The sequence below is a fragment of the Myotis nattereri genome, assembly GCF_964212035.1.
Source record: "Myotis nattereri genome assembly, chromosome: 16".
NCBI classification, from domain to species: Eukaryota; Metazoa; Chordata; class Mammalia; order Chiroptera; family Vespertilionidae; genus Myotis; species Myotis nattereri.
Window position 1 is genome coordinate 32,241,272 of NC_138091.1, and position 26,159 is coordinate 32,267,430.

The following is a 26,159-nucleotide window of genomic DNA, read 5'->3' on the forward strand; positions in this document are numbered from 1 at the left end:
TTCCGGTCAAGGGCATGTACCTTGGCTGCGGGCACGTCCCCAGTAGGGGGCGTGCAGGAGGCAGCTGACCGATGTTTCTAACTCTCTATCCCTCCCCCTTCCTCTCTGTAAAAAATCAATTAAAAAAATAATATAAAAATAAAGGCAGACATTCTCACTTTTGCCTCAAGGCCCCAGGGGAGAAGGAGAATGCAAAGCAGTCACACATGGAACCCCCGGCTGTCGTAGCCCTGGGGTGTCTTCTGCTCTGGGCCACCTCTAGGCCGGGAGCAGCGTGCAGGACTCCCCCACAGGCAGCCTGCTTGGAGGGTTCTGAGCAGGAGCTCCCATCTGTTTGTCTTTTCTGGAATCCTGCCGTTTCTAGTCTTGCTATGCATGGTGAGTGTTTGCTTCTTTGGTTAGTTTTTCTTGCATCTTTTGTTTCCCTGAGTTTGGTACAGGGGACTCAAGATTGCAGAATGCGCCTTCTCTCCGTGCTCCCTTCGTCCCCTTCTCTTTTTCCCTCCAGGGCCCTGCCCCAACTCTAACACCTGGCCCTGCAACCAGGGACTCAGGAAGCTGACAAATTTTCTTCTCCAGACAAGAAACTCAACAGCTGCTTGCTGTTCATTCATTTTGCCCCAGGCACCCTGGGATGTAACGTCTAGGTTCTCAAGTCCAGCATGACGCGCCCCCTGAGGAGTCCTTCGTCCGAGGTAGAATCCAGCATGGGTTTTGTGAAAATAGACTTTATTATAATAAAATGTCTTTTTAAACAAATACCCCCACCACTCCTCACCCCTGGAGACCAAGGTGGGGGTGGGGTTCAGTCAAACTCTCCCACCACAGCGAAGGAAACATGCAGACACTCACCCCGAAGGCGAAGGCGGTGGGATGGATGGGGAGGGGAGGGTGGAGAGCCCCGCCCCGCCCCGCTCTGAACTGGGAATGTATGAAAATAGCTGCATAAATCTGTCCTTCCCCCGCCCGCGCTCCGGCAGGGGCCAGAGGAAAACGAAGCAAAAGAGAAATTCAATCTGATGAGCAAAATAAGGCAAACCCAAACCCTGCTTTCTGCCTCTGGCCCCCTGGGTCTCTGGGGTTGGGGGCACACAGGGGCCAGAGGCCGGGCTGCAGGGAGGGGTGGAGCACTCTGGGGGTTAGGCCCGCTTTGGCATGGCCTTTCTCCTTCCCGGGCCTGTGCAATGAATGCGAGATGGAGGAAGCTAGACTGAGGCACTGAGTATGTACATATATACACGGCCTGTGGGGAGGGGCTCGGGACAATCCAGTGCAAACTTCCCTTCAGGGGAGGGAAGACATGATCAGGAGAGCCAGTGCCATCCAAGGGAACAGGCCCCTTTCTCCCCCAGGGCCCCCTGTCCTAGGAGGGGGAAGGCCAGAGAAGGGACTAGCATCCCGTGGTGAGAAACTAGGCAGAGGTGGGTGTACTAAGAGCCAAGAGTCCCGGGTCCAGTCCTGGCTCTGTGACCATGGTGAGTTCCTTCCTCTCTGGGCCTGTTTCCCCTCCTATAAGAGGAAGGTGCCCATTCAGAGGATTCATCCTCAAGGACTCATTTAGCTCTGACCTTCCCCAGTCTCTGATTCCATTCCAATTGCCACAGTGTTAATTCAGAAGAATAGAAGCCCAGGGCCTTCCTCCCACCCCACCCCCAGGACAGGAACGGGGGGGGGGGGGGGGGGGATGGGGAGGGGAAGGCGCCTCCGGGGACCACTTCCTTCTGCAGGATGCGCCAGAGCATCACGCCTTCTTCCCAGAGCCCAGTTTCTTGAGGAGCTGCTTCCCCTTGGAGAAGAGGTCCCGCACCTTCTCGCTTGTGCCCTGTGGCGCCCCCAGTTCAATCCTGGGAAGGCTGCCAGGGCCAGGGGCACAGGGCCCACCTGGAGGCCCCGGGGGCACTTGTGTTGAGCCAGCCCAGTCCTGGAATGTGAGAGAAAAGGGACAAGGTCAGGGCCCAACTCCCTGCCCTAATTTGACTCCTTTACCCTACAGCTTCAGGTGCCCAGAACTCCATGTTGCAGAGGCATGGTCAAGAGCTAGAGCCCACCTGGCCGGTGCGCTCAGTCGTTAGAGCATCGGCCCGTGCACTGGAGGGTTGCGGGTTCGATTCCCAGGAAAGGTCACGTACCTGGGTTGTAGGTTCGACCCCGGCCCCAATGGGGGGCACTTGTGGGAGGCAACCAATCTATGTGTCTCTCTCACATCAATGTTTTTTTCTCTCTCTCTCCCCTCTCCTCCCTCCCTTTCACTCTCTAAAACAAACAACAAACACAGAGCCCTGCCACCCTGCCTGTCCCACACACAGAGCACAGCGGTGAGTGAGCACAGTGATGCTACGGGAGCAATGAGCCAGGAGTCTGAAGGGACAGAGGCAAAGGCAGTTCTGCTCCTGTTCACCTGCGCCCTGGGCAAGCCCCTCCCTTTCTCTGGGTCTCTCTATGGGGTGCTGAGCTGACAGAACTCAAGAGTCCTTGGACCTGACCCTCAGGAGGAGTTTCCCAATGTCCCCCTTGTCATCCCCTCGCAAGGAAGGGAGAGCAAGGACCAGGACCACTAGAGGCAGCTGTCCCCTCCAGGGGGCAAAGGGGCATGCCCTCCAGCCCAGCAGATGTGCTCCCCCAGGGCCTTCGTGGAGGGGAGCCAGTGCCACTCCATGGGGAGGAGATCGGAACTCTTCCTTGAATGGCCCTGAGAGAGCAGCTGGGAGCCTGAAACCAGAGATATTCGGGCGTCGCTCAGCCCCCAGCACAAAGGAGGCTGCCCTGGCCCCTCCTTTAGCATCTCTCCCTTGCTGAGCCTCCTCGCTCTGCGGTCGGCAAACCGCGGCTCGCGAGCCACGTGCGGCTCTTTGGCCCCTTGAGTGTGGCTCTTCCTAAGCCTTAGGAGTACCCTAATTAAGTTAATAACAATGCACCTACTTATATAGTTTAAGTTTAAACAATTTAGCTCTCAAATGAAATTTCAGTCGTTGTCCTGGTGATACTTGGCTCTGTTGACTAATGAGCTTGCCGACCACTGAGCTAGACGAGTCTCAACTGGGCTGACTGGGCACTTCAAGTCTCTGCCACGTGTCTGTTCCATGCCAGTAGCTGCCTCAGGAATGTCCTCATGGAGATGACAGAAACACAAGAAAGAGCAAGGCCTCTCGAGTTGTAGACTTAGAAGCACCATACTTGCACTTCTGCTTCATTCTATTACCCAAAGCCAGGCACATGGTCAAGTCCAGAGACAGAGGCAGAGGACACTTCGAAGTTAAATGCCCAAGGGGGTGGATGCAGAGCGGGTAAAAGATCGTTCAACCCATCAGCAAGACCTATCAATTCCACCTTAGAAATACTGTCCACACCTGCCCAATACTCCTTCTATCTTATAGCTCCCACCACTTCAGTTCACCATGATCTCTCTTACCTATCACCACCTGACTGCTCTGTCCAAACCTTTCTTGTCCATTTCTTCTCAGACCATTCTCAATGCAGCAACGAGAATAAACTTAAAAAGAAAACCTGCTCTGACCACTCATTTAATTAAGTCTGCCAAGTGGTTTCCTATTGTTCTCAGGATAAAGGTGAAAATCCTGACTAAGGCCTGAATTGTTTTCAATTTTCAATTGAGGGGTTCTTTTAAAGCAAATAGGTGAACCTGGTGAAAGGGAGAAAGGGAGTGAAGAGGGAGTGTGGGAAAGAGAGGCCTTGTAATGACTTCCATGTGAGGACAGCCTGGGACCCCTTTCTCCAACCTCATCTCCTTCCAGACTTTCTTTCACTTTATGGTTGGAACACATCATAATTCTCCAAGTTGTACACTATTTCAAGCCTCTGGGGTCTTACTTGGACTGCTCTGTGTCCAAGTGGAGTTCTTTATCCCTCCTTTTGGTACGGATTCCAAACCCTCTGCCTTTCTCCTTTCCTTCTTCTAGGGAAAAAGAAGAGAGGAGAGGAGCGCAGATTGGTTTGGCTGAGTGGATAGAGCGTTGGCCTGCGGATTGAAGGGCCTGAGGTTCAATTCCAGTCAAGGAAGAGAGAGAAAGAGAGAGAGAGAGAGACAGAGAGAGACAGAGAGAGACAGAGAGAGACAGAGACAGGCTGAGGGGGAGGAGAGGCCGAGGTGATGTAGCAGGGCCTGCCCACAAAGAGGTCTGCTAGCACCTAGAGGTTACAGCATCTACTGCCAACCAGTCAGGGCTGATGGCTGGCCAGGAGGGAATGGTTGCTGGGGAAATAGAGGGGGGTCTCTAAGTGCCCCCCCAGAAGAGGGGTGTGGTTCATCTATGGACTCCACTGTTTAAGCCCCCACCCTTTTGTATTCCCCTCAGCAGTGGAAATTGAGAGTTGGAAGTAAGATCATGCATCTGATCCCCTAACGGGTCATGACGACGAGGATAAGGGTGGGAGACTATTATTACTGGTGGCTTTATAGTGTCATCCTTCTGTCACCAATAATAATCATAATATTATAATACCATTGCATATAGTATCATAATACACCGATGAGTCATAATGTGGACGTCATGTAATATTCTATAAGCCGTATGTTATAGAATATCTGAGGAGTCCGCCGATATGGGACATCATATACTAAGATGACGTGTTTCTATGACAGCTGGCACTGGCCAAAGGCAAGGGGAGGGAATGAGCCTATGACCTCCTAGCAAGATCTCCCTCTCCTATTCCCTGGAGGAAAGTGGAAAAGCCAGGTCAGCTCGGGCATGCGAGACAAAGGAGTGCTGTCTGGTTATGGTGATGAGTGGGGGTCACACGGACACAGGGGCCAGCCCCCCACTTACATGTCGCTTTCTCTACATATATCTATCTCCATCTAGCACTGGACTCTTCTCTTCCTCGTTCTCTGAAGAACAGGGAGCAAAGAGAGGAGATGGGTTACAGACAGACCCACGGGTTCGCTCAGTCACCAGGTCGCCAGGTCACAGGGGCCGGCCCTGCTTTGCACTGCCTCTGACCGCCTGGGGTTTCCTGGGCCTCCTTACCCTCTCCCTGCCCTGTGAGGCTGGAGCTTAACTGTACTCCGCCCACCCCAGGAAGAGGCACGCTCTAAGCGTGGGAACCCAGGAAGCTGCCCGGCTGGGCAACTGGCTTTGAACGGCTCTGGGGAGACAGGGAGACCCAGCAGGTAGGAGATTCCTGGAACCAGGCTAGAGGTATGGAGGCACAGGGGTTCTTTTCCACAGGGCCCCTCACCTGCGTCAGCCCTGGGTGTGGGCAGCTGGGCTGGGGATCACCCCTCTGCTGAAGGGGCTCCTCTGGCAGAACTCAGCAGCTCCAGCCTGGGCACAGTGCTCATTGGTCGTCACCCTCTGCACCCCTCCCTCCACACTGCCCTGGCCCCACCCCCACACCAGGTCCTCACTGACCTGACTCTCGGCTGGGGGTGTCCCAGGCTCCCTGTGGGAGCTGCCCGCCTCAGGCCCAGGGCCCTCCAAGAAATTGGACGGAACCAGGCCCCTCTGTCCATTTAGTTCCCCCTGGGGAGGAGATACTGGTGAGATTGAGATTAGGAAACAGGCCTCAGCTCCACCCCCTTGACCCGGAAGCCGCCTGAACAGCCTGGGGTCCACATCTCTGTCATGGGAGGTGGCTTGTCCATTCCCCCAGGCATCCCTCTCCCCAGTGCTCTCACATAGTAGAAGCCATCATCGTCCATGCCCCCGAACACAGTAATGATGTCCCCTGCTCGGAAGGGCAGCTCTGCCTGTGGAGAGACCCAGAGACAGGGGTCAGGCCCAGGGAGGCCCTGCCACCCGCCACCCACGTTGGCTGGCCTCTATCTGAGGGTCCTCACCTCCACGTCCATGTTGGGGGAGCTCTCCCGAGGGTTGTAGTCAAACGCAGCCACCATGGAGCGGGGGGCTCTCAGGCTGGCAGAGGAGACCAGCTGGGGGGGGCCTGCCAGGGGAGAGGAGAAGACTCGGGACTCTCTCTAGACTCCCCACCCCACCCCCTCTGCACTGGAGGTCTGCTGACCCCCTCTGCACCAACTCCCCCCCTCACTGTAGCCTCTGAGCCCAGACCAGAGGGACCGCCCGCCCCAGCCCTTTCCCCGTCGCCCCTACGCAGGCTGGCCCTCACCTGCACCGTGCTGCGCAGCACCTTCTGACTCAGCTGCAGAGAGAACGTGTGTGTGAGCCCCGCCCCGCACATCCCTGCTCATCCCAAGCAGGGGATGGGGCAGGGCGGGCGGGATGCTCAGCCTCACCGCAGGGATGCGGGAGAAGGATGCTCAGAGAGCACATGAGCCCAGCCCTTTGGTGTGGGGCATGAGCTAAGGCCCAGGAAGGGTGAGTGATTTCCTCCAGGTTGCACAGAGTTTACAGTCAGAGGCTTGTTGGGACAGAGGGCCCGGCAAGCCACTCCGGTCCCCTTTAGAATGAAGTAACCTCCTCGAGAAGGGTGGATGGTGTGAAGGTCTGCCCTGATTCCCTTTACCTCCTCAAAACCCCACATGTGTGTCCCCAGAGAGCCAAGCAGGGACCCCCATCCCCACGGGCACCAAAGGAGAGGGGATCTCACCCACCTTTCTTGGAGCGGCGGGGCTTGGGGGGTGGCCCAGTTGTTCGGGCTGTGGAGGACAGATAGAGATCCAGGAAGGCAAGTGAATGTAAGAGAGAAACTGAGGCAGGGGATAGGACAGTGATTCTGGAGTCTCCTCTTGGGGCCACACCAGGGTCCCTGTGCACACGTCTCTAAAGAGCATTCCTGCCCTAGCTGGCTTCGTGGATAGAGCGTCAGCCTGTGGACTGAAGAGTCCCAGGTTCGATTCCAGTCCAGAGCACATGCCCGGGTTGCGGGCTTGATCCCCAGTGGGAGGCATGCAGGAGGCAGCCGATCAATGATTCTCTCCCATCATTGATGTTTCTATCTCTCTTTCCCCTCTGAAACCAATAAAAAAAAAATGTTTTTCTAAAAAAGAGCATTCCTCTCCCATCCCTAACCTCCAGGATCCAAAATACAAAGCCCATCCCCTCTGCAGCAGACCCTGCTCCATGTGGCAGCTCCCTGCTGTGGCCACACTGGCCTCCGTCTGTGAGGCCCCCGTGGCTGTGCGAGACTCTTGGAAAATGAGGCTGCCCACCTCTCCAGACACACAAATGCTCCATACTCCAGACATACAAAGCTTGGGGGGCGGGGGGATTGGAACTGGGGTGGGGGCCTTGGCTGAGGCACAGCGGCAGGTCATACCTGAGCCCTCAACAAGACCATGCGGGGACAAATAACCCTGCTGAAACAGCTGCTGTCTCCCTGCAGGAGTGTCCACAGCCACCTCAGCCACCATGTTGCAGGGGATGTAGCCCATCCGGCCTCCACCTTCGCCCCGGTAGAAGCCATCAGCATCCTTGTCCCCAAACACCTGGAGGCAAAGACCAGCTGTTTCAGGAGGCCAGTTGAGCTTGCTCCCTGTGCCCAAGGCCCCAGCCCCACAGCGCTACACTTGGAATTGCAGAACGCTCTGCCTTTTGTGGCTGTGGAACACGAAATAGGGGGAAAGGGCCAAGAATCAGGATCAGAGAGATGAAAGAAAAGAGCCTTTTCTGTATTATCGTCACCCACTACCTGCACGTCCATTCATTCCCCTGGCCCTACCTCAAACTAGATCTCCGCAACCTCAGAGCAAGAGCAAAAGCCTTCAATAAATACTTGGAAGCACAATAAAAGTTGTGATGCTGCCCAGCTGATGTGGCTCAGTGGTGGAGCGCCAACCTATGAACCAGGAGGTCACGGTTCAATTCTCAGTCAGGGCACAGGCCCGGGTTTCGGGCTCTATCCCCAGTGTGGGGGGCATGGGGGTGCAGGAGGCAACCGACCAATGATTCTCATCATTAACATTTCTATCTCTCATCTCCCTTCCTCTCTGAAATCAATATATATGTTGTGATGTTAACAGCAGTAGTTATATCGGGCTATGTGCCAGGCAGTTTAAGTACTCTATGTGAATTGAATCATTTAAACCTCAAAGAGCCCTGTGAGGTAGACAGTAACATTATCCCCATTTTACCAATGAGGAAACAGGCCCAGAAGAGTTCATCTATTCAAGGTCACACAGCCAGAAGTGACAACCCCATTGCACGTGGCTCTAAAAGCTGTGTGCTGGCCCATGCATGGGTTCTATCTCCACACAGGAGAGGAGGGAGGAGGGAGGACCCAGACAGTGAGTCACCTTCAGGATCTGGCCTTCCCGGAAGGGGAGCTCCTCTTCCCCAGCATCGGGGTTGGGTGACATTGACACAGGGTCGTAGTCAAACAGAGCCACAAAGACCCTGACAGGTAGGTCCTGGTGAGCCAGCACTTCTTCTAGGCGGCTCCTCGGAGGGGCTGTGGCAATTTGGGGAGAGAGAGCAATGATAATGAGCTCTAGCCAAGAGGCTAGGAAAGGCCCCCTCCACCCAGCCCCGCCCCCATCAGGTGCTCACCCAGCTCAGTGGCGTCTGGCCTGGGGGCTCGGGTCCCTCTCCGAAGGGGGCCCCTCTGCCCAGACCTGTCCTGCCCTCTGGGCTCTCCAATCTCCGTTGCCTGCAAAGAGGGGGCAACAGAGGGCAGAAATGTCACACCATCCCTCTGGCGGGCACCTCAACAGGGGCAGGACCCCGCACGTGCTCCCCAGCTCTGCCCCGTCAGCAAAAGCAGCACAGCAGAGCAGGGACACAACATTCTTCTCCTGCAGTCTCGGTCCAACCTCACTGGAGACTTCAGACACCCCCATGGGGGAGGAAGGGCCGGTGGAGAGCCCCAGCTCCAGCCACCCCGGTAGCTGTGTGCAGTGGAGGGGACTAAGGTGAGAGCTCAGAGTTGACCCAGGAGAAATTGAGAGGAGGGCCTCTCCTCATCGTCAGGGTGGGTGACGCTGGACATCACAGTCAGTGTCCTAAGGGGAGGAAAGGGCCACCCCGCCCAAAGGCCGGGGGCCGGGGGCCGGCAATTGGTGACTAAATAACAACAGAATGTGGTGCCTCCCAGTTCCGATCAGCAGAAGCAGCAAAGCAGTGGAATGCGGGTGGGAAGACAGATGAGGGAGCCCAGAGGCCCAGCCCCACCTCTGCTGATGAAGGCGGCAGCGTGGAATGGGAGTGGCTGGTGGGCAGCAAGCAGAGCCGCCGGGCGGCAGCAGGCAGGGGGCTGCCGGGGTGGGGAGTGGGCACGGACCCGGGAGGCTGGCTCCTTGGCTCTGCCAGTCGCACTGCAACCTCTCCGCTCTGGCTCCCCTCTCTCCCAGGCCGGGAGGCGTGGGTAGGGGCCGGGGCCTGAATTGGCCTTCCGAGCTCCCCTGGACCTTCCTATGGGCGCTGTGCCCCAGGCCTCCCCGTCTCTGAGGTGGCAGGAGCTGGTGGTGATGCTGACACCGCCGCCGCCTGCCTCCTGCTCATCCTCAGAATCGTATTCGATGCTGATTTCCAAGCACTTGGGGGAGAGGCAGCTGGTCAGGATAGATTCTGGCGTCCGGCCATGAGGGTACCTCTGGGAAGGGGCTGGCCGCCCTCTCCCACCAGCCTCTGGTCCACCCCTGGTGCCCTCGCCCACAGGTGGGCCACCCCTCTCCCGTGTGGGGCCGGGTCGTCCAGCAGCCTGGGTCCCGCCGTTGCTGAGAAGGCGGCTGCAGTGTTCGCGGGGATCTGGGGACCGCTTGCGGTTTGGGGGCTTCTCGGTCGAGCCACTTCCTCTCCCCCAGCTGCTTCCACCAACTAGCCCTGCCATGTCCTCCAGGTGCTCCCCGGCACTGCAGGGCTCAGGAGACAAGGGGCATGGTCCAGGTCTTTGAGGACGACTGCTGTCACTGCCCAGCTCCAGCAATGCAGGCTCCCGTGGGCTGCGGTCCTGGGAAGAAGAGCCTGCCCCAGGCTGCTGCTGCTGCTCCTCCTCCTCCTCCTCCTCCTCCTCCTCCTCCTCCTCCTCCGGGATGCTAAAAAGCTTCTTGCTGCAGAACTGCTGGAGGGGCAGCTCCAGGATCTGCTCCAAGATCTCCTCGTCACTGTCAGTCTCAGAGAAGGGCTCAGGCTGGGGCTGGGGCTGGGGCTGGGGCTGGGGGTTGGGGAGGGTGAAATGGGGGAGGAGGGCAGCAGGGAAGAGAGGTCCATGGGAAAAAAGAAAGAGCTGTGACCTTTGCCCTCAGATGAGAGCAGGGGTTACAGGTAACCTCAAGGCCTCCCTTAGCTTCCTCCAAGAGGAAGGACCAGAGGAGGGGAGGGGGGTGGCCCAAAGTCACATGGTGTGTCCAGACAGAGCCAGAGACAGAATGAGGGAACACACCCAGGATATGGCTGCCCAGATGCTCAGGGCCCTGAGTGACAGGAGCAGGCCGTGCCTGTAATAGCAGAGAGGACTCCCTACTCCTTCCCCAGTAGCTCCCAACACAGGGATCTCAGATGGCCAGGGAGCTGCATCTGGTGGGCTGAAGCCAGAGAAGGTGCCACAAAGAGCTCCTCATCCTCCCCTTTCTTCCCAGGAGGGCAGAGGTCAATCCTGAGCCACTTCCTGTCTGGGGCTCAGGACAGGGCCCAGGCCACACACCTAGAATGTTGCTGGCACTCACTGGTGGCTGGAGCAGCTGCTGACACATGGGGTAGAGACCCCTGGAACCCCAGGTCTAGGGCCCATCAGCCCCTCCTCACCCCATTACCTTGGGCCCATTCTCCCTGACACTGATGCCAGCAGCCTGCTTCTGGAAAGAGCAAGCCCTGGAACCCAGCGCCTCTTCCTCCTCTTCTTCCTCCTCCTCTTGGATGTCTGACAGATCTGAGTTTCGGCCATGGTCCCCAAGGGAGTTCACCAGACGCACCCCGAGCTCTGCCATGTCCTCCTTCTGCAAGAGGTGAGACAAAGGAGGTGGGGGGGGGGGCAGAGAAGGACTCGGGGTGGGGCACCCTGGCAGGGTCAGCCCCAGCCAGAATGAAGCCAGAATGAAAGGAACCCCTTGGCAGAGGGAGAGGGTCGTGTCCCAAATGGGGGTACACACAGCGAGGGGGTGGAGGAGAAATCTGGGAAGATACAATGGCAAAGAAATAGACAGGTACACAGCACAGACCAGAGCACAGAACCAGCAGAGGGGGCCAAGCTTTGGCTGACAGGAGGCAAGGAACAGGCCCGATTCTTTGAGGTGGCACAGTATGTCCCTAACCCCGTACCTCAGCCCTGGGCCTCAGCCCAGCCCCCGTGTCTCCTCCAAGGCTGGCCTCAGCACAGGGCACCTTCGGGGCCGGTGCCCCCTCCGTGGAGCAGGGTGCCAGGCAGGCCTCTCCCGCGGTCCCCTCAGCCTCGTCCTGGGCCAGTGAGGACGCTGCAGGGCCGGGAGCTCCCTCCCCCACGGCTGGCTCTCTGGCCCTCCTGTCATCTGAGGTGCCCAGCACAGCTGCCCCGGCCTCCTCCTGGAATGGAGGCACTGAGGAAGAGCCCAAGCCCCGGCCCCTCTCCCAGCCTCCACCTGCGCCCCCCTGCCCAGTAGGGTACCTGGGAGCAAGGTGCTGTGGGCTCCTCTTGGGATCCTCTTGTCTCTCTGGGAGGGCTTGCTGCAGGAACTCCATGGGGCTCTCTAGTTCCATGGGGCTCGGGGCATCGGAGGGGAGAGCTGGGGTCTCCGGGAGCTGGAGAGGCTGGAGCAAGGGGCGGCCTGGCCTCTGAGCCTGGCAGTGGTGAGGGGCAGGAGACCCTGGCCGGCAGGCAGGCCGCAGCCAGGGCCGGGCCCACGGGAGCTGGGAGGGAGTCGGCCGACTCGCCGTGGGGCGACATGGTGCGCACGGCCACCTCACTGCACACCTGCAGCAGCTGCAGCTGGGACAACTCCACCAGCACGCTGCCCGCTGTGGGCGAGGCCACCTCCATGATCTGCAGGGTGGAGGGAGCACAGGATGGGAAAGGGAAGCTGGGATGACCCAGTGTGAGGACACAACGACCGCAGTGGCTCGCACTGGCCAGGCGCCGTGCTGAGCCCTTGCCCTGCCTGTCTCATTTGATCCGCCTGCCACAGGGCTTCAGTGCTAGGACGGTGTTTTGAATCCCAGTTACCGAAGCCCATGCTCTTAACTAATCTGCTACCTAGCGCCCAAATGCCAGGGGCTGGGCATCGCTGTGCCAGGCTGGGGAGACTAGGCTCAGAGCATGGCAAGGGTACAGATGGACAGAGTCGCCAGACCGTACCTTCTGCCCATCGGCATAAATGGCATAGCCTGTGACGCGGACGCCATTGGAGGTCCCAGCAGCATCTATGGTTACGGGGAGCCAGCTGATGATCAAGATTCCAGGAGAGGGCCCCGGCTCAATCTGCACATCCAGGGGGGCATCGGGTGGGCCTGGGGGGAAGGGACACAGACCCAGTAATGCAGGACACTCACCCCTGAAGATACCGCCCACTTTGCCACTTCCCTGGAAATGCTAATAACAGCAGTCTCTCCTTCCTCTACCCCCCAGGGCCTGGCCTGCTGGGTGTTACAGACATCAATGCCCAAGCCTGCAGACCTGCTGGGAGTGTCGTGAACTGCAGGGTGGCAGTCCGCTGCTCCGGCCTCTCCCAGCCTGGTTCCCAGGATCCGCCAGGTAGGAGCTGAGCCTCCACGCGGGCCTGATAGAGTGTGCCAGGCCGCAGGTTGCAGAAGGTGGCCCAGTAGGTGCTGGGGCGGGCAGGGGGGCATTCTTCCCCGTTGAGGTAGATGGCATGAGCCAAGTTGCTATTGCCGGGCACCCAGGTGATCTCAGCAGAAGTGGCTGTCAGTCGATGGACGCGTAGCTGGGTAGGTACCACCCCGGCCCCGGCACCCATGGCCAAGCAACAGCGCAGAGGGTCAGAGCTGCCCCGGCTGGTCAGGGCCTGCACAGAAACATGGAGCGGCCCGGCCCGCAGGTCCAGGTTTTCAAGCACAGCCTTGGGGGGCGCCCCAGGTCCCAGGGCCTGACGCAGCTCCCCATTCACGCAGATCTGGTAGCCACGCAGCTCCACTCGCTCAGGAGGCGGCTCCCAGGCCAGCACCACGCTGTGGGCCAGCTGCTTGAGGACGGCCAGATGGCGGGGGTAAGGCACAGCATGGGGCTCGCCCAGGCCTTCGGGTGAGGGGCTCAGACTGAGCTCATCCCCTGCAGTCTCCTCCTCTGACCTGGGCTGGCTGCGTCCCCCGACACTCTGGCCCCCGCTACTGCTGCCGCCTCCACCACCGCTCAGGAAACTAAGTTCAGGGCCTGAACTGTGGGACAAATCGGCCAGCTCCGAAGCGAGGGAGGTCAGGAGGTCGTCGTCGGACACGCGCTCTACAAAATTGGAAGGAACCAGGCCCCTTCGGCCATCCATGAGCTCTCCTGGCGACGGGAGGGCAGGGAAGGGAAAGGCAGAGAGGAGGTAGGGAAAAACCAGTCCAATGAGTGCATTTTAGCAATGGCCAGTGGGTGATCTTAGCATCTGATTCAAATCAAGGTTTGCCTGTCAGTACTTTTAAAAGACAAGAGCAGTCAAGACCTAGATTAGGGAGTTACTGTTCGTTTTCGTAAGTGTGATCACAGTATTGCGGCTATACGGCACAGGGCTCCTTATTTGTAATGTGCGCGTGAATCACCTGGAGGTTTGTTGAAATGCAGATTCTAATTCTGTTAGGTCTGGGTGAAGCTGAGATGGTGCGTTTCTATCTAGTCCGGAGGTGACACTGATGCTACAAGGATGTAGGCGGATGTCCGTGCTCTGAGGAGGTGCGTGCTGAAGTATGTTCCGGATGGGATTAGAAGCAGGCCTGGGGCCGGGAGCATGACTGGCGATCAGTCTAGACCAGGGGTGGGCAAACTTTTTGACTCAAGGGCCACAATGGGTTCTTAAACTGGACCGGAGGGCCAGACCAAAGCATGGATGGAGTGTTTGTGTGAACTAATATAAATTCAAAGTAAACATCATTACATAAAAGGGTACGGTCTTTTTTTTCAATAGTTTTATTCATTTCAAACGGGCCAGATCCGGCCCGCGGGCTGTAGTTTGCCCACGGCTGGTCTAGGCAGCCACCAAAGGTCAGTTCTGTCACCTGTGCCAGCTCCCCTGAACACTTGACCACCAAGTATTGTAACATGTGCTGTTGTTTATTTGAGGGACGTCAAGGAAGGAAGAAATTGGGCACACAGCATGTCATGTCAAGCTAATCTGAGAGAAGGAGAAATCCCCAGGCCCTGTTCCCCAGTCTCAGTAATGGGACATCTGCCTCAGTTGCCTGGTCTGCCCCCTGGAGAACTGCTCTGAAGCCCACCCCCCTGCCTGGGCCCTGACACCTGCTAACTACCTGCTAACACCCTTTCCTGGGCTCTGGACCCTGATTCCTCCTCCCTACACCCAGCTGAGTCCAGCATCAGATCTGTGCTGCCTGTCTGACCTCGATGTCACTGGTGTTGAACACTGCCATGCGCTGTCTGCCAGCACAAAAGTGAATTCAGTCAAAATCCCGTGTCACTGTCTGTCATCTGCACTGTGTGAGGCCTTGTCCTGGCCTGCAGTCACACCAGCTGCCCCCTTTCCCAATACCCTTCCTTCCCCTTTCCCCACAGGCTGCCAGGTCTCTGCTGCCTTGTAGGTGAGTCTGAAAAGTGACGGTGGGCCGAACCGAGCATGCTGGGGAGAGGGTACGGATGGGTGGAGGTCTTTGGGAAGAAGAGCTTAAAAGCAGAGGAATGGACAGAAGGACCCCACCACCTTCCTACCTTCAAAAAAGCCATCCTCATCCATGTTGCCATAGATGTAGATATACTCGCCAGCAGTAAGCGGAAGTTCTGCCTCTGGATTCTCATTGGGGCCCTCGAAGGGGTTGTAGCTGTTGGAAGAGGCACGGAGGAGGAAGAGGAGGAGGAGGAGGAGGAGGAGGAGGAGGAGGAGGAGGAGGAGGAGGAGGACTGTGACCTACATCCTACCTCCATGTCTCATTTCCTCTCCCCACTGCCCCAGGCCCTTATGGAGACTTGGTTGTCCACCTTTAGCCAAAGAGATTGCTCACTGCACCCACCTTGGCCCAACTAGGTTAAGAGCACATGTTCAACTGGGATCCCTGTACCGACCCCATCTTCCCCAGATGCCTCTGTCTTCTCCAGGCCCCTTCCTCCCACCCACCCCACATGCTGGGGGCATAGGGAGCAGGGTGAGAGGCCCACCTATAGCGTGCTAGGAAGACCTGGATCCTGGCTCCTCCCCGGCTGCCCTCTGGCGCTGCTGGGAGCAGGGAGACGGTGTCTGCCTCCAGCTCCTCCACCTCACTAGCTGTGTCCACCTGGGGGGAAACAGAAAGGGCCAGTCCTCGCCATGACCCAGGGCCAATGGCCAAGCAAGCAGGTTTCCAGGCTGAGCCAGAGGAGGACCTCTGAGAAGGGAAAAGGAGTACAAGGCCCATAGCAATGAGCCCCGCTGTTTTCTAAATCCACTCCTGAGCCAGCAGATCCTAGCAAAGCCCAGCTGCTGCAGAGAGAGGGAGTGGGGACGACCTGGGTCCCTCCTGGAGCCCTGACTTCTACTGCACCAGCCCAGGAAACGACCACCTTCCCCATCGGAGAGGGGGCCGGCCACACTGGCATGGGTGGGTGTCCAATGGCAGTTGTCTCCTTAAGGTAAAAACACAGCAAAGCACTCGAACTCTGAACAGGTGAAGGCAAGGAGGCAGAAGGACAAAGAAGTCCCTTTGTCCCTGTGTGAGAAGTGCACTGAGCACCGGGCATCCAAATCCAGCACCACCACTCTGTCCCACAAGGGGGCAGTAGAGGGCCGGGGCTGGGTTCTACCACTTCCCACAACCTGGGGCAGCAGGGCGGCTCCAGCCCGCCCCTCCACTTTCTGGAGTTTGGGAGGTAGGAGGTGATTGGAAGAGTTGGGAGTGATGCCCAAGAGCTCGGTGATAATAATACTGTAGCTGACACATTGAAGTATTTAGTGTGTGCTCTGCACTGAGGGAGGCACTCTCCTTATATATTTTTTTTTTTTCATTTAATCCTCACAACAAACTTACAAGGCAGGTTTTATTAGCTCCAAAATCCAAACAAGGAAACCAAATCCCAGAAAGGGTCTTGCTAAGACAACTGGGATCGGAATCGCGGAACCTGTGATCTTTCTCACACGCCCATCTCTTCTGCTGCAGCCACTCTCGTGAGCAGTCTCATTATGTGGATCCTGGCGCCAGGGTACCTCCCTCCAGCCAACCCAGGACTTCTCTAGGGCTTCCCTGAGCCCCAGAGGGGTGGGGCTGGGTGGCTCAAGGTAGGGCCTTCAGGGTGGCCCTGGAGACCAAGATGGCTCCTCCTTGAGTTCCCTGCGGACCAGGAGGAATCTACGGGCCCTTCTCTCCCAGGGCCTGGCTCCACTTCCCAACGTGGAACCCCCCATAGGCCAGAGGTCACCCAACTCCTGGGGAACCCACAGAGGTCAGGGCCACCTCCCCTCCCACTTTGCCGAAGCAGAGCCAGAACCCAGGCCCCTCCCCAGCACTGACCTCAGGCGTAGGGCATGACTTTGGGCTGTTGTGGATGGACTCAGAGTGAGAGGAGTTGGAGAGAGACTCTGCCTTCTTGGCTGTCCTTCGAGGGACCCCGGGAAGGGGGGCAGGGGCAGGCTCAGAAGACTTTGGGGTGCAGCGTCCTGGGGAGCCCGGCGGGAGGTCAGAATCTAAAGAAAAGATGGCACATGGGTGGGTGTGGGGTCTGTGGCCTGAAGAGGGACCAGGGACCAAAGTCCAGCTGCTTGGATCATGGGGGTCAGGCCCGCCATAGCTGGGTTTCCTTACAAGAAGGGAAATATTTGGGAAAACTTACTGAGTAGAGGTAGAGGAACTTTACATATATTATTTCACATGATCCTCAGAGCAGCTTGATGAGGTGCACCGAGTTCTTCCTTTATTATAACTTAGGAAACCAGGGGCCCAGTGGTTTAGCAGCAAGCTCAAAATTACATAGACTATTGAGTGAACAGAGTTGGGACCCTCAGGTCTGACACCCAACTCCTTACAAGCCCACACTGCCTGCCATCGAGTTCTAGAGCCCAACTCCCGACCACGAACAGAGGTCTTATTGGAGGGAAGGAGCAGTGGCCTGAGACACCTGGGCCCGACTCGGGGACAGCCACTCCAGATCTGGCTCTAACTTGCTGTGTGACTTCGGGTGAATTGCTAGCCTTCTCTGACCCTGAACTTTCTGCTCTATTCAAATCCCCAAGCCTGGGGATTCCAGGCTCATGGCACTGGGAGTCTACCTTACCTTTGGGGCCGGATCCCCGGCAGGGCTGGGGGTTGGAGCAGCAGCAGGGGGGTGGTGGGCGATCCCCAAGGGTACTGCAGCCCAAGGCTGAGGTGAGCAGATCCAAGGGGCCAGGGTGCAGGCGGAAGGCCTGGAGTTCCTGTGCCAAGAGGCTGAAGCGTTCTGTTTGGCTGCGGCACTGCTCCTCGAGCTCTCGAACCCGGACCTGAGCCAAGACCCACCATGAGCCACCAGGCCCAGCAAAGCTGCCCAGTCCCAACCTGTGCCATCTCCACATAGCCGCACACAGGCTTCAGACCACATCGCCCAGCCCCTAGGCCTGGGTACCAATCCTGGGCCTGGCTGCCCCATTGCCCTTAGTAGTGTCTAAGCCAGCCGTGGGCAAACTACGGCCCACGGGCCGGATTCGGTCCGTTTGAAATGAATAAGACTATTGAAATAAAAGACTGTACCCTTTTATGTAATGATGTTTACTTTGAATTTATATTAGTTCACACAAACACTCCATCCATGCTTTTGTTCGGGCCCTCCGGTCCAGCTTAAGAACCCACTGTGGCCCTCAAGTCAAAAAGTTTGCCCACCCCTGGTCTAAGCTAAGGGTAAAGTGCTGGAGCTGTGGGGCATCACATGACTCTCCTCCAGAGAAGAGCTGGGCCAGCTTCACACTCAGCACACCCTCTCGCCCCAGGCAGTGGCACTTCCTGCTTCTGGCTGCTTTCTAGGCCAAAAGGAATGGCTCCCATCCCATCACTACCACCAATATCAGCTCAGGAGTTTTCTTGGCTCCGCTGCTTGTCACCCTCCCACAGTCAGTGACCCAAATCCCTGCCTTCAGAGAGGTCCCTAGAGAGACCACACACGGGAGCTAGGGACATCTTGTGACAAGAACGAGCCAATTCTCAAGACCTCTTTGTCAGGTATTCTGCGAGTCACAACCTAAGGGGCCCTCCCCTGGCCAATGTCAAGAGGACCATGGGTTAGGCTGATGATGACTTTGCTCATGGGCTCAGTGGCTGGGCTTTAGAGGAGGGAAGGCCCCATGTCTGCCAGGTGTAGTAGCAGGTCTGGGACAAGGAGATGGCCCACATGTCCTGTAGGAACCCCAGCCCATCTACAGACTCTCAGGTCTGCTCCGGTCACTCTTTGCTCTGTTGGACATGAGAGTTGGGACCACTTGGGCCTGAGGGAGGAGATGCAGTTCAGTGGGCCAGGGAGGTGGGAGACTGGGAGGCTGTACCTGCATGGAATCCAGGGTAGACTGTGGCAGGAAAGAAAACACAGAGGAGAGATTAGATCCTGAGACGGTGTGTCATCACCCAGAGAGGGAGAGGGAGAGACAGGGGCCCAAGTGGACACCCTCTGGCCAGCTCCCTGGACTGACTGAGCAGTTCCTAAATTGAAGGCTATTTCAAGGTGAAGGCATCCTCTGGGAGGGGGGTGGGGGGGCGGGGTAATGAGACTCCTGCCACCAAACCCTGCCTGGCTGTGCCCTAGCCTGAGAAACAGGCCAATGGTGGAGGGGATTCTCCAGGCACTAGAGTACTTAAGGGCCCTTCCTGCAACCCCACACCCCACACAGTCCACTCCAGCTCTCTCTGAACTTCCCCTGCCTCCCCCCAAGCTGGTGTTGCTAGTGGCCACCTCCAGGGACTTACCTCCAGCAGCTGCACGGCCCCTTCATGTTCCCTCTTAGCTTCTGCCTGGGCCTACAGGTGGGAGGAGGCAAAATACTGGAGGGGAAGGACAAGGAATGGGGGTGGGATAGAGGGAGATGGAAGGGAGGGTAGCGAGGGCAGATGGAGGGCAGAAAAAAGGGGAAGGAGAGGGAGAGGCAGAAGGAAGAGGGGCTGAGGGTTCCTCCCTTCCAGACTCCTACCCCTGAGCCATACCTTAGGCCAGAAGGCAATCGGGTCAAGGAGAGGTGGGCCTGATGCTGTCTCTCTCTTTCCGGGGAATCCACCCTCCAGTTTCCCTCCTATCTCTCTGGGAGCTCCTTCTCAGTCTCTTTCTCCTGGTCCCCTTTTGAATGTTGGGGTGCTACTGAGCCCACTTTATACTCTTTACTCTCTCCCAGATGACTAAACACACTGATGACCCCAAAACTACCTTCAAGATCAATTTCCCCATGACTCCAAACTCATTGATCCATCTGTCTATGAGCATCTCCACTTGAATGTTTAACACACAACCCAAACGGCCAAGACAGAACTCGGAACTTAGGACTCCCTGCCTCTCAGGTCCTGGGGAGTGAAAGCCCCACCCTTTCCAGGGTTTACTCAGCAAATGGGTAACGGAGTGGGTATTGTCATTGTACGACTGGAATCCATGGAGTCTTGTCGATTCTATCTCAAAATACACTTCAAATGCATCCACTTGTTTCCACCTTCACTGCCTATTCCCTAGTCTAGATGGCGACCACCTCCCACCTGGACCCCTGCAACAGCCCCAACACCTGATGGCCCCGCTCCATGCCCACTCCCCCAGCCCATCTTCCACGGCACTGCCAATGTCACCTTCTAAAATGATGAAGTCAGATCATGCTGCTCCCTATTGGGGACCTTTCAATAGCTTCTAACCACTCCGAGAGCAAAATATCCAAACTCCTTCAACAGCCTTGAATGCTCAAGGTGATCTGGCTCCTGCCTGCCCCTGCTGTTCTGTCCCTCCAACTACGTTCCAGCCACTCTGGTCTGGATCCCAACCTCTTTCCCACAACAGGGCATTGGCACTTCTGGTCCCCAACCTGGAGTGCTTTTCAGCTGGCTCCTTCGTGACCTGGAGGTATTAAAACCTCCCCTGCTGACCTAAAGTGGTCCCTCAGTCACTCGGTCAGGTATCCTATCCACCTCCCCCACTGGGATCATCTCAATCACAGATCAGCTTATTTGCTGATTGGTCAGGGACATGGTCTTTGCCCACTGTCCCCCAGCACCTGGCACATAGTGGGTGCTCACTAAATGCTTGTTGGGTGAGTGGATGACTAGGCTGAGGTCCAGCAGCCTCCCACTCTTCCAGCACTCCTGCCCCCTCGACACCCTGTCCCCACCTGCTGCAGCCTCCGGACCTCCTCCTGCTTCTCCTGGAGGCTGAGCTGAGCCTGCTCATGCTCCACCTCCAGCTGCTGCCGCCGCTGGGCCACCTCCCGCATGTGCTGGAATACAAGACCCTGTGTCAAGGCCAGAAACCCACCACCATTTCTGTAAAGATCTAAGATGAGGGGGGCTCAGATTAGATGTGTTCCAGACAGCCTCTAAGGCTACAAAAGGAAAGGGGCTCGCAGCTCCAAGACTGGGCCTGAGACCCCAGTGCCCCACAAAGGGCGTATTCTACTGTCCCACTGTTCTCTCTGTGCCAGGTACCAATACTCTCCCCTCCTCCTCCGCCAACACAGCCCTCTCACCTTCAGCACCTGCTCCAGGCTCTCCAGCTTGCTCTGCAGGCCCTGGCTCTTGCGAAGGGCCAAGTCCCTCTCCTGTGTCACCCCCAGGAGCTGGTCCCTCAGCTCTGCATTCTCCCACTCCACCTGGAGAGGGGGGAGTGGCAGGGAGCTGGGTGTGTGTGTGAGCCTTGTCCCACCAGCTCCTTCACTGGGCAGAACAGTACCCTTCCTACTCCAGCCCCGTTCAAGGTGTGGAGGAGACAGCCCCTTGCCAGGGACCAGGGCCCTCACAGGATCCCAAGCCACACAGCACCTGTGTGGAGTGGCTACCTGGTCCTTCTCCGTGGCTCTCCCACTGAGCCGGGAGTTCTCATCCACGAGGCGGGCATTCTCATTCTGGGCTTCTTTCAGCTGCAATTCCTGAGAGACCAGAGGAGCTCTGGGGAGGGAGCCTGGCACCCACATTCCTCCCCTCTCCACACAGAGGACCATGCCCTCCCAGTCTGGCCTTCCTCCCCCACCTGGAGCCTGCATCAGCCAGGAAAGGAGCCCTGGCAGCACAGGGAAAGTGTGCTCCTCGGGGCAAGAAGGATAAAAGCGGAGCGGAGAGGGAGCCGCCACCTGGCTGGCCTGGGGGACGGGGAGCTGGCCTCTGGGAGGCCCTCCAAGCTCACCAGCTCCTCACATCGCCTCTGCTTTTTTCGGGCTTCCAGCTCCAGGCTCTGGCATTTCTTCCGCTTCTTGCTAAGCTCTGACTCCTGAGGGGCCAGAACCGAGGGCTCCTCATGTGGGAAGGCAGAGCTGCCCACAACAGGCCTCCTCCAGCCCTTGCCCTGGGACTTACCAGCTGCTGCACCCTCTGCTGTTTCTCTGGCTCCCCTAGGACCACGGGTGGGGTTTCCACATCCTCCTGGGGAGTAGCCTGGAAATGCCCAGGGGCACGGGACTGGCACCTGAGAACAGGGCCCCAAGGCAGCCTGCTCCCAGCCCAGCCTGTCCGTGGGAGGTTCCCACCTCACCTCACAGTCAGCCAAGAGATCCCTGTGCAGGAAGGGGGGGGGGGCGGGGGGGTGCTCTCTCCCCACCCACCCCATCATCTCCACCTGATGTGGAACTGCAGGGGCTGCACCTCCGCCTTCTCCAGACATTGTGCTTCCAGATCCTGAGGCCCATGTGTGCCCTGGGAGATGGGTCCCTTATCCAGGCCAAAGCTTTCCCTTTTTAGCTCCTTCCAGCAGCAGCCCTGCTCTGCACTCAATAACTGCCCTGGTGTCCTTCCATGACTGGCAGAGAACTAGGCGGCCACCTGGGTCCCCGGGGATGTGGTGTTCCCAGAGCTAGGGGTTCTGGACAATCCAAATCTCAGCAATGCAAAACCTGGCCAGGCCCTCCTAAGGCTTCCCCCCAAGCCCACCCTGTGGCACCCCCCATTTATCTGTGCAAACTCCAGAGAAGGACAGGTCTTGATGGATGCCTCTCCCTCCCTGCGCCAGGCAGAGGGGCCAAATCTAGCAAGAAGCGCCCCACACCCCGAGGCTTGGGTCGCTATGGAGTCGCTTCTCCCACCCCTCTTCCCAGAAGGAGGTGGACCTAAGGGCTACCCAAGGAGAGAGGATGGAGAGGAGCCAGACTTCCAAGTTCTGGGGGCCCCGGGGTGGGGTCTCTAGCCGTCGCAACAGGGGCTAAGCCCCGCGCCCAGTGAGGGGCGCCCATACCTGGAGCCGGGGCGGACGCTGCCCCGAGTAACGGGGGCGGGCCTGGCGGACCAGGCGGGCGCTGAAGGGGGCGTCCCCGCGCAGCAGCGGCGGCGGGAGGCGGCGCGCAGACTCAGCCCCGGGCGGCTGCCAGGGCAACCAGGGATTTGCGGCCAGGCCGTACCACTGGCGGCGCGGCGGGGGCGGCGGCGCGGCGGGGCGGGGCGCCGGCCTGCGGAGGGCGGACCACGAACTCCCGGGGGTGGGCACAGGTACGAGTGCTGGGAGGCTGGACCGGGACCCTACCGCTGGGTGTCGGGAAGGGTCCCCCAGCCCTTGCGGTGCGCACGCCACCACCGGATCCTCGGGGCTCTGCTCTGAGCGCGTTTTAGGAGGAGATCCCGGGCCCCCCCACCCTCCATCTACACACACCTGCCCGGGTGCCGGCGCTCACCTCTCCCGGGGCCCTGGGGGTGGGCGCTCCTGCTTTGACCCGGACAGTGGGGCGCGGCGGCCGGAGCGGCGGGGACGGCTCCTGCTGGTTGCGCAGGGCGATCTGCCTCTGCAGCCGCAGCACCTCCCGCTGGGACTCGCGAAGCAGTCGGTCGAAGTCCCTCAAGTGGAGCCACTGGGGGCCCTCCTGGGTTGGGGCACAGGGAGGGGAGTCTGGCCTAAACCCCTGCCCACCTCCTCCCCCAACTTGTCCCCTGGCTAGAGGGGCTCTGATGCGCGGGAACGTGCACATCCTCCCATGCATACTAGTACATGCCTTGGTCATAGGGGCGTGCGAATAGCATTTGCTAGCCCGCGTGCATACAGTGACTCATTTACTGGGCACTCGCCGTGTGCCTGGCACTGTGCTAAATGCCTTGTGAACATCACTTGACGCAAGTGTTAGACATGTGTGGATTCATACAGCCAAACCCACTGGCACACAGCCTGAAGCCTGGAGCACAGAAACACCCAGGTCTGGGACTCATGGCTCCGCCCCCCTCAGTTCAGGCTTCTCCCCCTCCCACCTGGGCCGTTGCCAGGGGAACCTACTCCCCAGCAGCCTCCACCTTCCCGCTTCATTTGCATCTCATTAACATCTCGGTCCACCTCCCAACAAGCCAGGCAGGTGGCTCTGGGTAGGCCTGAGCTGGATGGGGTGACCAGGGCCTCCTCGCACCTTGCCCGCCAGGGTGAGCCTGGCCTGCAGCTCCCTGCACTCCCGCTGCAAAGCAGCAATCTGCTTGTCCTTGGCCAGCAGGGCGCTGGCTGTCTCACTGAGGTCCCGGGTTCGCTGGCGGGCCAGGGCCTTTCGGCACAGCTCCAAACTGGGCCCTGGACGGGGCACAGGGGCACTCACCTGGCCAGAGGAGGGGTAAGGCCAATGGTCATCTCAGGGCTGGGGCACTTCTCCCACTTCTCAAAGGAGGGGTTAGGTTGAAAACCTACAAGTGTGGCCTCTTGCTTTTACCCTGTGTCTGGGGCGTCAGGGGACCCACAGCCTCATTTGACCCCCGCAATCCTCAAGCAGGACTGACAGAGTTAACCTCACATCCTAGTTTCAGCTCAAAGGATGCTGCTAATTTAGGGCTGCCACCGTGATGGGTCTTCATCCCTGCCCCCACAGGCTCTGCACCCAGAGATGAGCTCAGCAGGAGACTGTAGCCAGCACCAGCACGTGGTAATCCAGAATCCTGCTCCCTGCCTGCTCAGGAACTCCCCACCCAGCCCTTCCCTCCCTCCTGTAGCTCCAGAAAGCCTCAGCCCCCTAGCCTGGCCAGCATTTGCCCTTCCTACACTTTGGCCCCCTGAGTTCCTGCTTTCCTGGGTGTTAAGAGTCCACGACTCCTAAACCCCACCCCTCAGGCCCAGCCCTGACTTCCCTCTTCCCTGGTCACACAGCCTTCATCTTGCAGCCTCCGGCCTCCCATCCTCACCACCTTCAGGTTAGTCTCCTGCAGCTTCCGGGCCCTCTCCTCCAGGCGCTTGGCAATGACCGCCAGCTCGGCGTTCTTTCGCTTCAGCCTCCGCACCTTCTCCTCCGTCTCTGGAAAGCTGCTCCTCCTCTGACAAGGGGTCAGCCAGGATAAGGCATGTGGGAAGCACCCCGCTGACCCAATCCTGACTGCCCGGGCCTTGGGCTAGAGCCCTGGGCTCGCAGTGGAGTCCTCAGCAACTCTAGATAAGGGCTCACCCTCTCTGGGTCAGGGCTCATGTCACCTCCATGTGGCCCCCACTGTGGGAGGTATATATGGGGTGAGGAGGACACTGAGGCAGAGGGGCAGAGTGTCTGAGTCTGCCTCCCCCCAGCTCCAGCCAGGACCCAGGACTCACCAGCCTCTGGTTTTCCTCCTTGAGGATGGCACAGTGCTGCCGCAGCTCCCCCAGGGCCCTCAGCAGCTCCAGGCTGGGCCTGTCCCCGAAGCCCATGCTCAGCTTGCCCTGGCACGGGAAAGGCAGGGCACAGGGCCTCAGGAACCCACCCGACCTAGTCAGCGAGCGCTCTCCCACCATGGCCCCCGGAGACACGCAGACAAGAAGGCTCTCCCCACATCCCAGGCTTTCAGAGTCGGCTCAGGAGGTCCAGGAGAAAGGGCTATCTAGTCCTCCCTGCCCGCACGGGCACCCCCGATCCTGGGACCCTCTCTGGTAGTCCCCAATTCTTCCCATCCCTGCTCACCTCCTCCTGGGAAATGCCAGCCCAAGTTCCCATGCCCACCCCTCCAGGCTCCATGGTCCCTGGGTCCCTTCCCCCAAAGTCCACTCCCTCCATCTCACACCCACCCCAAACCTTGTCCTCCCTGGCTCAGCTCAACACTGAGCCCCCTCCCCTAAATCTGCTTTCTCTGCACTCTGATTCCATCATATAGCTCCAGGTACCCCAGTAACCTCCAGCCCCCAAGAACAGAGACTCAGGGAGGAGGAGACACAGACAGACAGACAGACTGTCGGAGAGAGAGTAACAGAGAGAGGGGGGGTAGGGCACGGCCAAATGTAGACAGATAGACAGAGAATCAGAAGGACAGACAGATGGCAAGAAATGGAGCCACTAAGATTCCTGTCCAAAGAAGGGAGGACAGATAGTCACAGAATTGGAAACCACAGATGGAGACAGACCAGGAGAGGAGAGGTGGGCAGCGGGGTTGCATATCATGCCCATGAGGAGAGGCCCCCCACCTCTCAGACCAAGCCCTCCACCGCTCCCTTACCTCATGGAAAGCCTCCACCTCCTCGTCCTCCAGCCGTGGGCAGCTGGGTCCGGAGCTCGCTGCTTGCTGCCCCAAGCTGGGCAGCCCGGTTTCTGTTCCTTCAGGGTCAATGTCCCCCACGGGCCCAGGGCTCCAGGCTCCCTTGGGCTCAGAGCTCTCCAAAGGCCTCAGTTCTCCAACCTGCAGAGCTGCCGGAGTATCGACAGTGCTTGGGGCTGCACTTCCAGGTTCGCCCTCCTGTCCTGGAATCCAGCTCTGCCAGGCAGGCTGTGCCCATGGCTCCATAGCTCTGGGGTCCCCCAGCCGTAGGAGGGGTGTCAGTTGCTCCATGGTACTGCCAAGGGGCCCCAGGACTCGGGCTGGGGGACATCACCCAGCCAAGTGGAAGGGCTGGCAAGGGTCATGCCAGACCAAACCCTTTCCTCTCTGAGCAATTGGCTTTACCGGGGCTCCATCCGAGGTTGGCCGAGTTCTTCCTCACCCACAAAGGAGGCTGCGGGAGGCGGGATGGCCAGAGCTAGAGCGGGGGTATGTGAGCTATGTCTGTTTGTGGCTGTGTATGTGCCAGGGTGTCCCCGTGAGGGCTGGGAGGGTGTGCAGAAGCCGCCGACAGCAGAGCCTGGGTGTGCGTGCCTCCAGGTCTGTCTGTTCAGGTCAGCGCTGCCTTGTGTGCGCGTTTGGAGGGTGGTATCCCCA

At 58.6% G+C, this 26,159-nt stretch overlaps 1 protein-coding gene across 1 annotated transcript; it reads right to left on the bottom strand.

Moving 5' to 3' along the window:
* Positions 1–709: 709 nt before the first annotated feature.
* TSPOAP1 (TSPO associated protein 1) lies at positions 710–25,879 on the bottom strand. The gene is made up of 31 exons (XM_081109246.1): positions 25,464–25,879; positions 24,589–24,696; positions 24,192–24,320; positions 23,435–23,614; positions 22,718–22,903; positions 21,414–21,491; positions 21,244–21,327; positions 20,900–20,989; positions 20,591–20,713; positions 20,237–20,341; positions 18,846–18,896; positions 18,428–18,448; positions 17,191–17,395; positions 16,431–16,603; positions 15,106–15,221; positions 14,662–14,771; positions 12,457–13,287; positions 12,139–12,290; positions 11,452–11,826; positions 11,130–11,369; positions 10,625–10,807; positions 9,154–10,026; positions 8,424–8,523; positions 8,171–8,325; positions 7,195–7,363; positions 6,530–6,574; positions 6,085–6,117; positions 5,798–5,901; positions 5,636–5,707; positions 5,370–5,480; positions 710–1,921 (listed from the first exon to the last, which is right to left on the bottom strand). Exons 1-31 carry the CDS (start codon positions 25,791–25,793, stop codon positions 1,742–1,744), a joined length of 5,712 nt encoding a protein of 1,903 aa, XP_080965372.1. The 5' UTR covers positions 25,794–25,879; the 3' UTR covers positions 710–1,741.
* Between the last annotated feature and the right edge of the window lie 280 nt (positions 25,880–26,159).

Coding starts and splice junctions, on each gene's coding strand:
- TSPOAP1 (XM_081109246.1), bottom strand. CDS start 25,793: ATGGAGCAACTGACACCCCTCCTACGGCTGGGGGACCCCAGAGCTATG. Junction 16,604..17,190: donor CCGGGGATCCGGCCCCAAAG/GTAAGGTAGACT, acceptor TCTTTTCTTTAG/ATTCTGACCTCCCGCCGGGC. Junction 11,827..12,138: donor TTTATGCCGATGGGCAGAAG/GTACGGTCTGGC, acceptor TCCACCCTGCAG/ATCATGGAGGTGGCCTCGCC.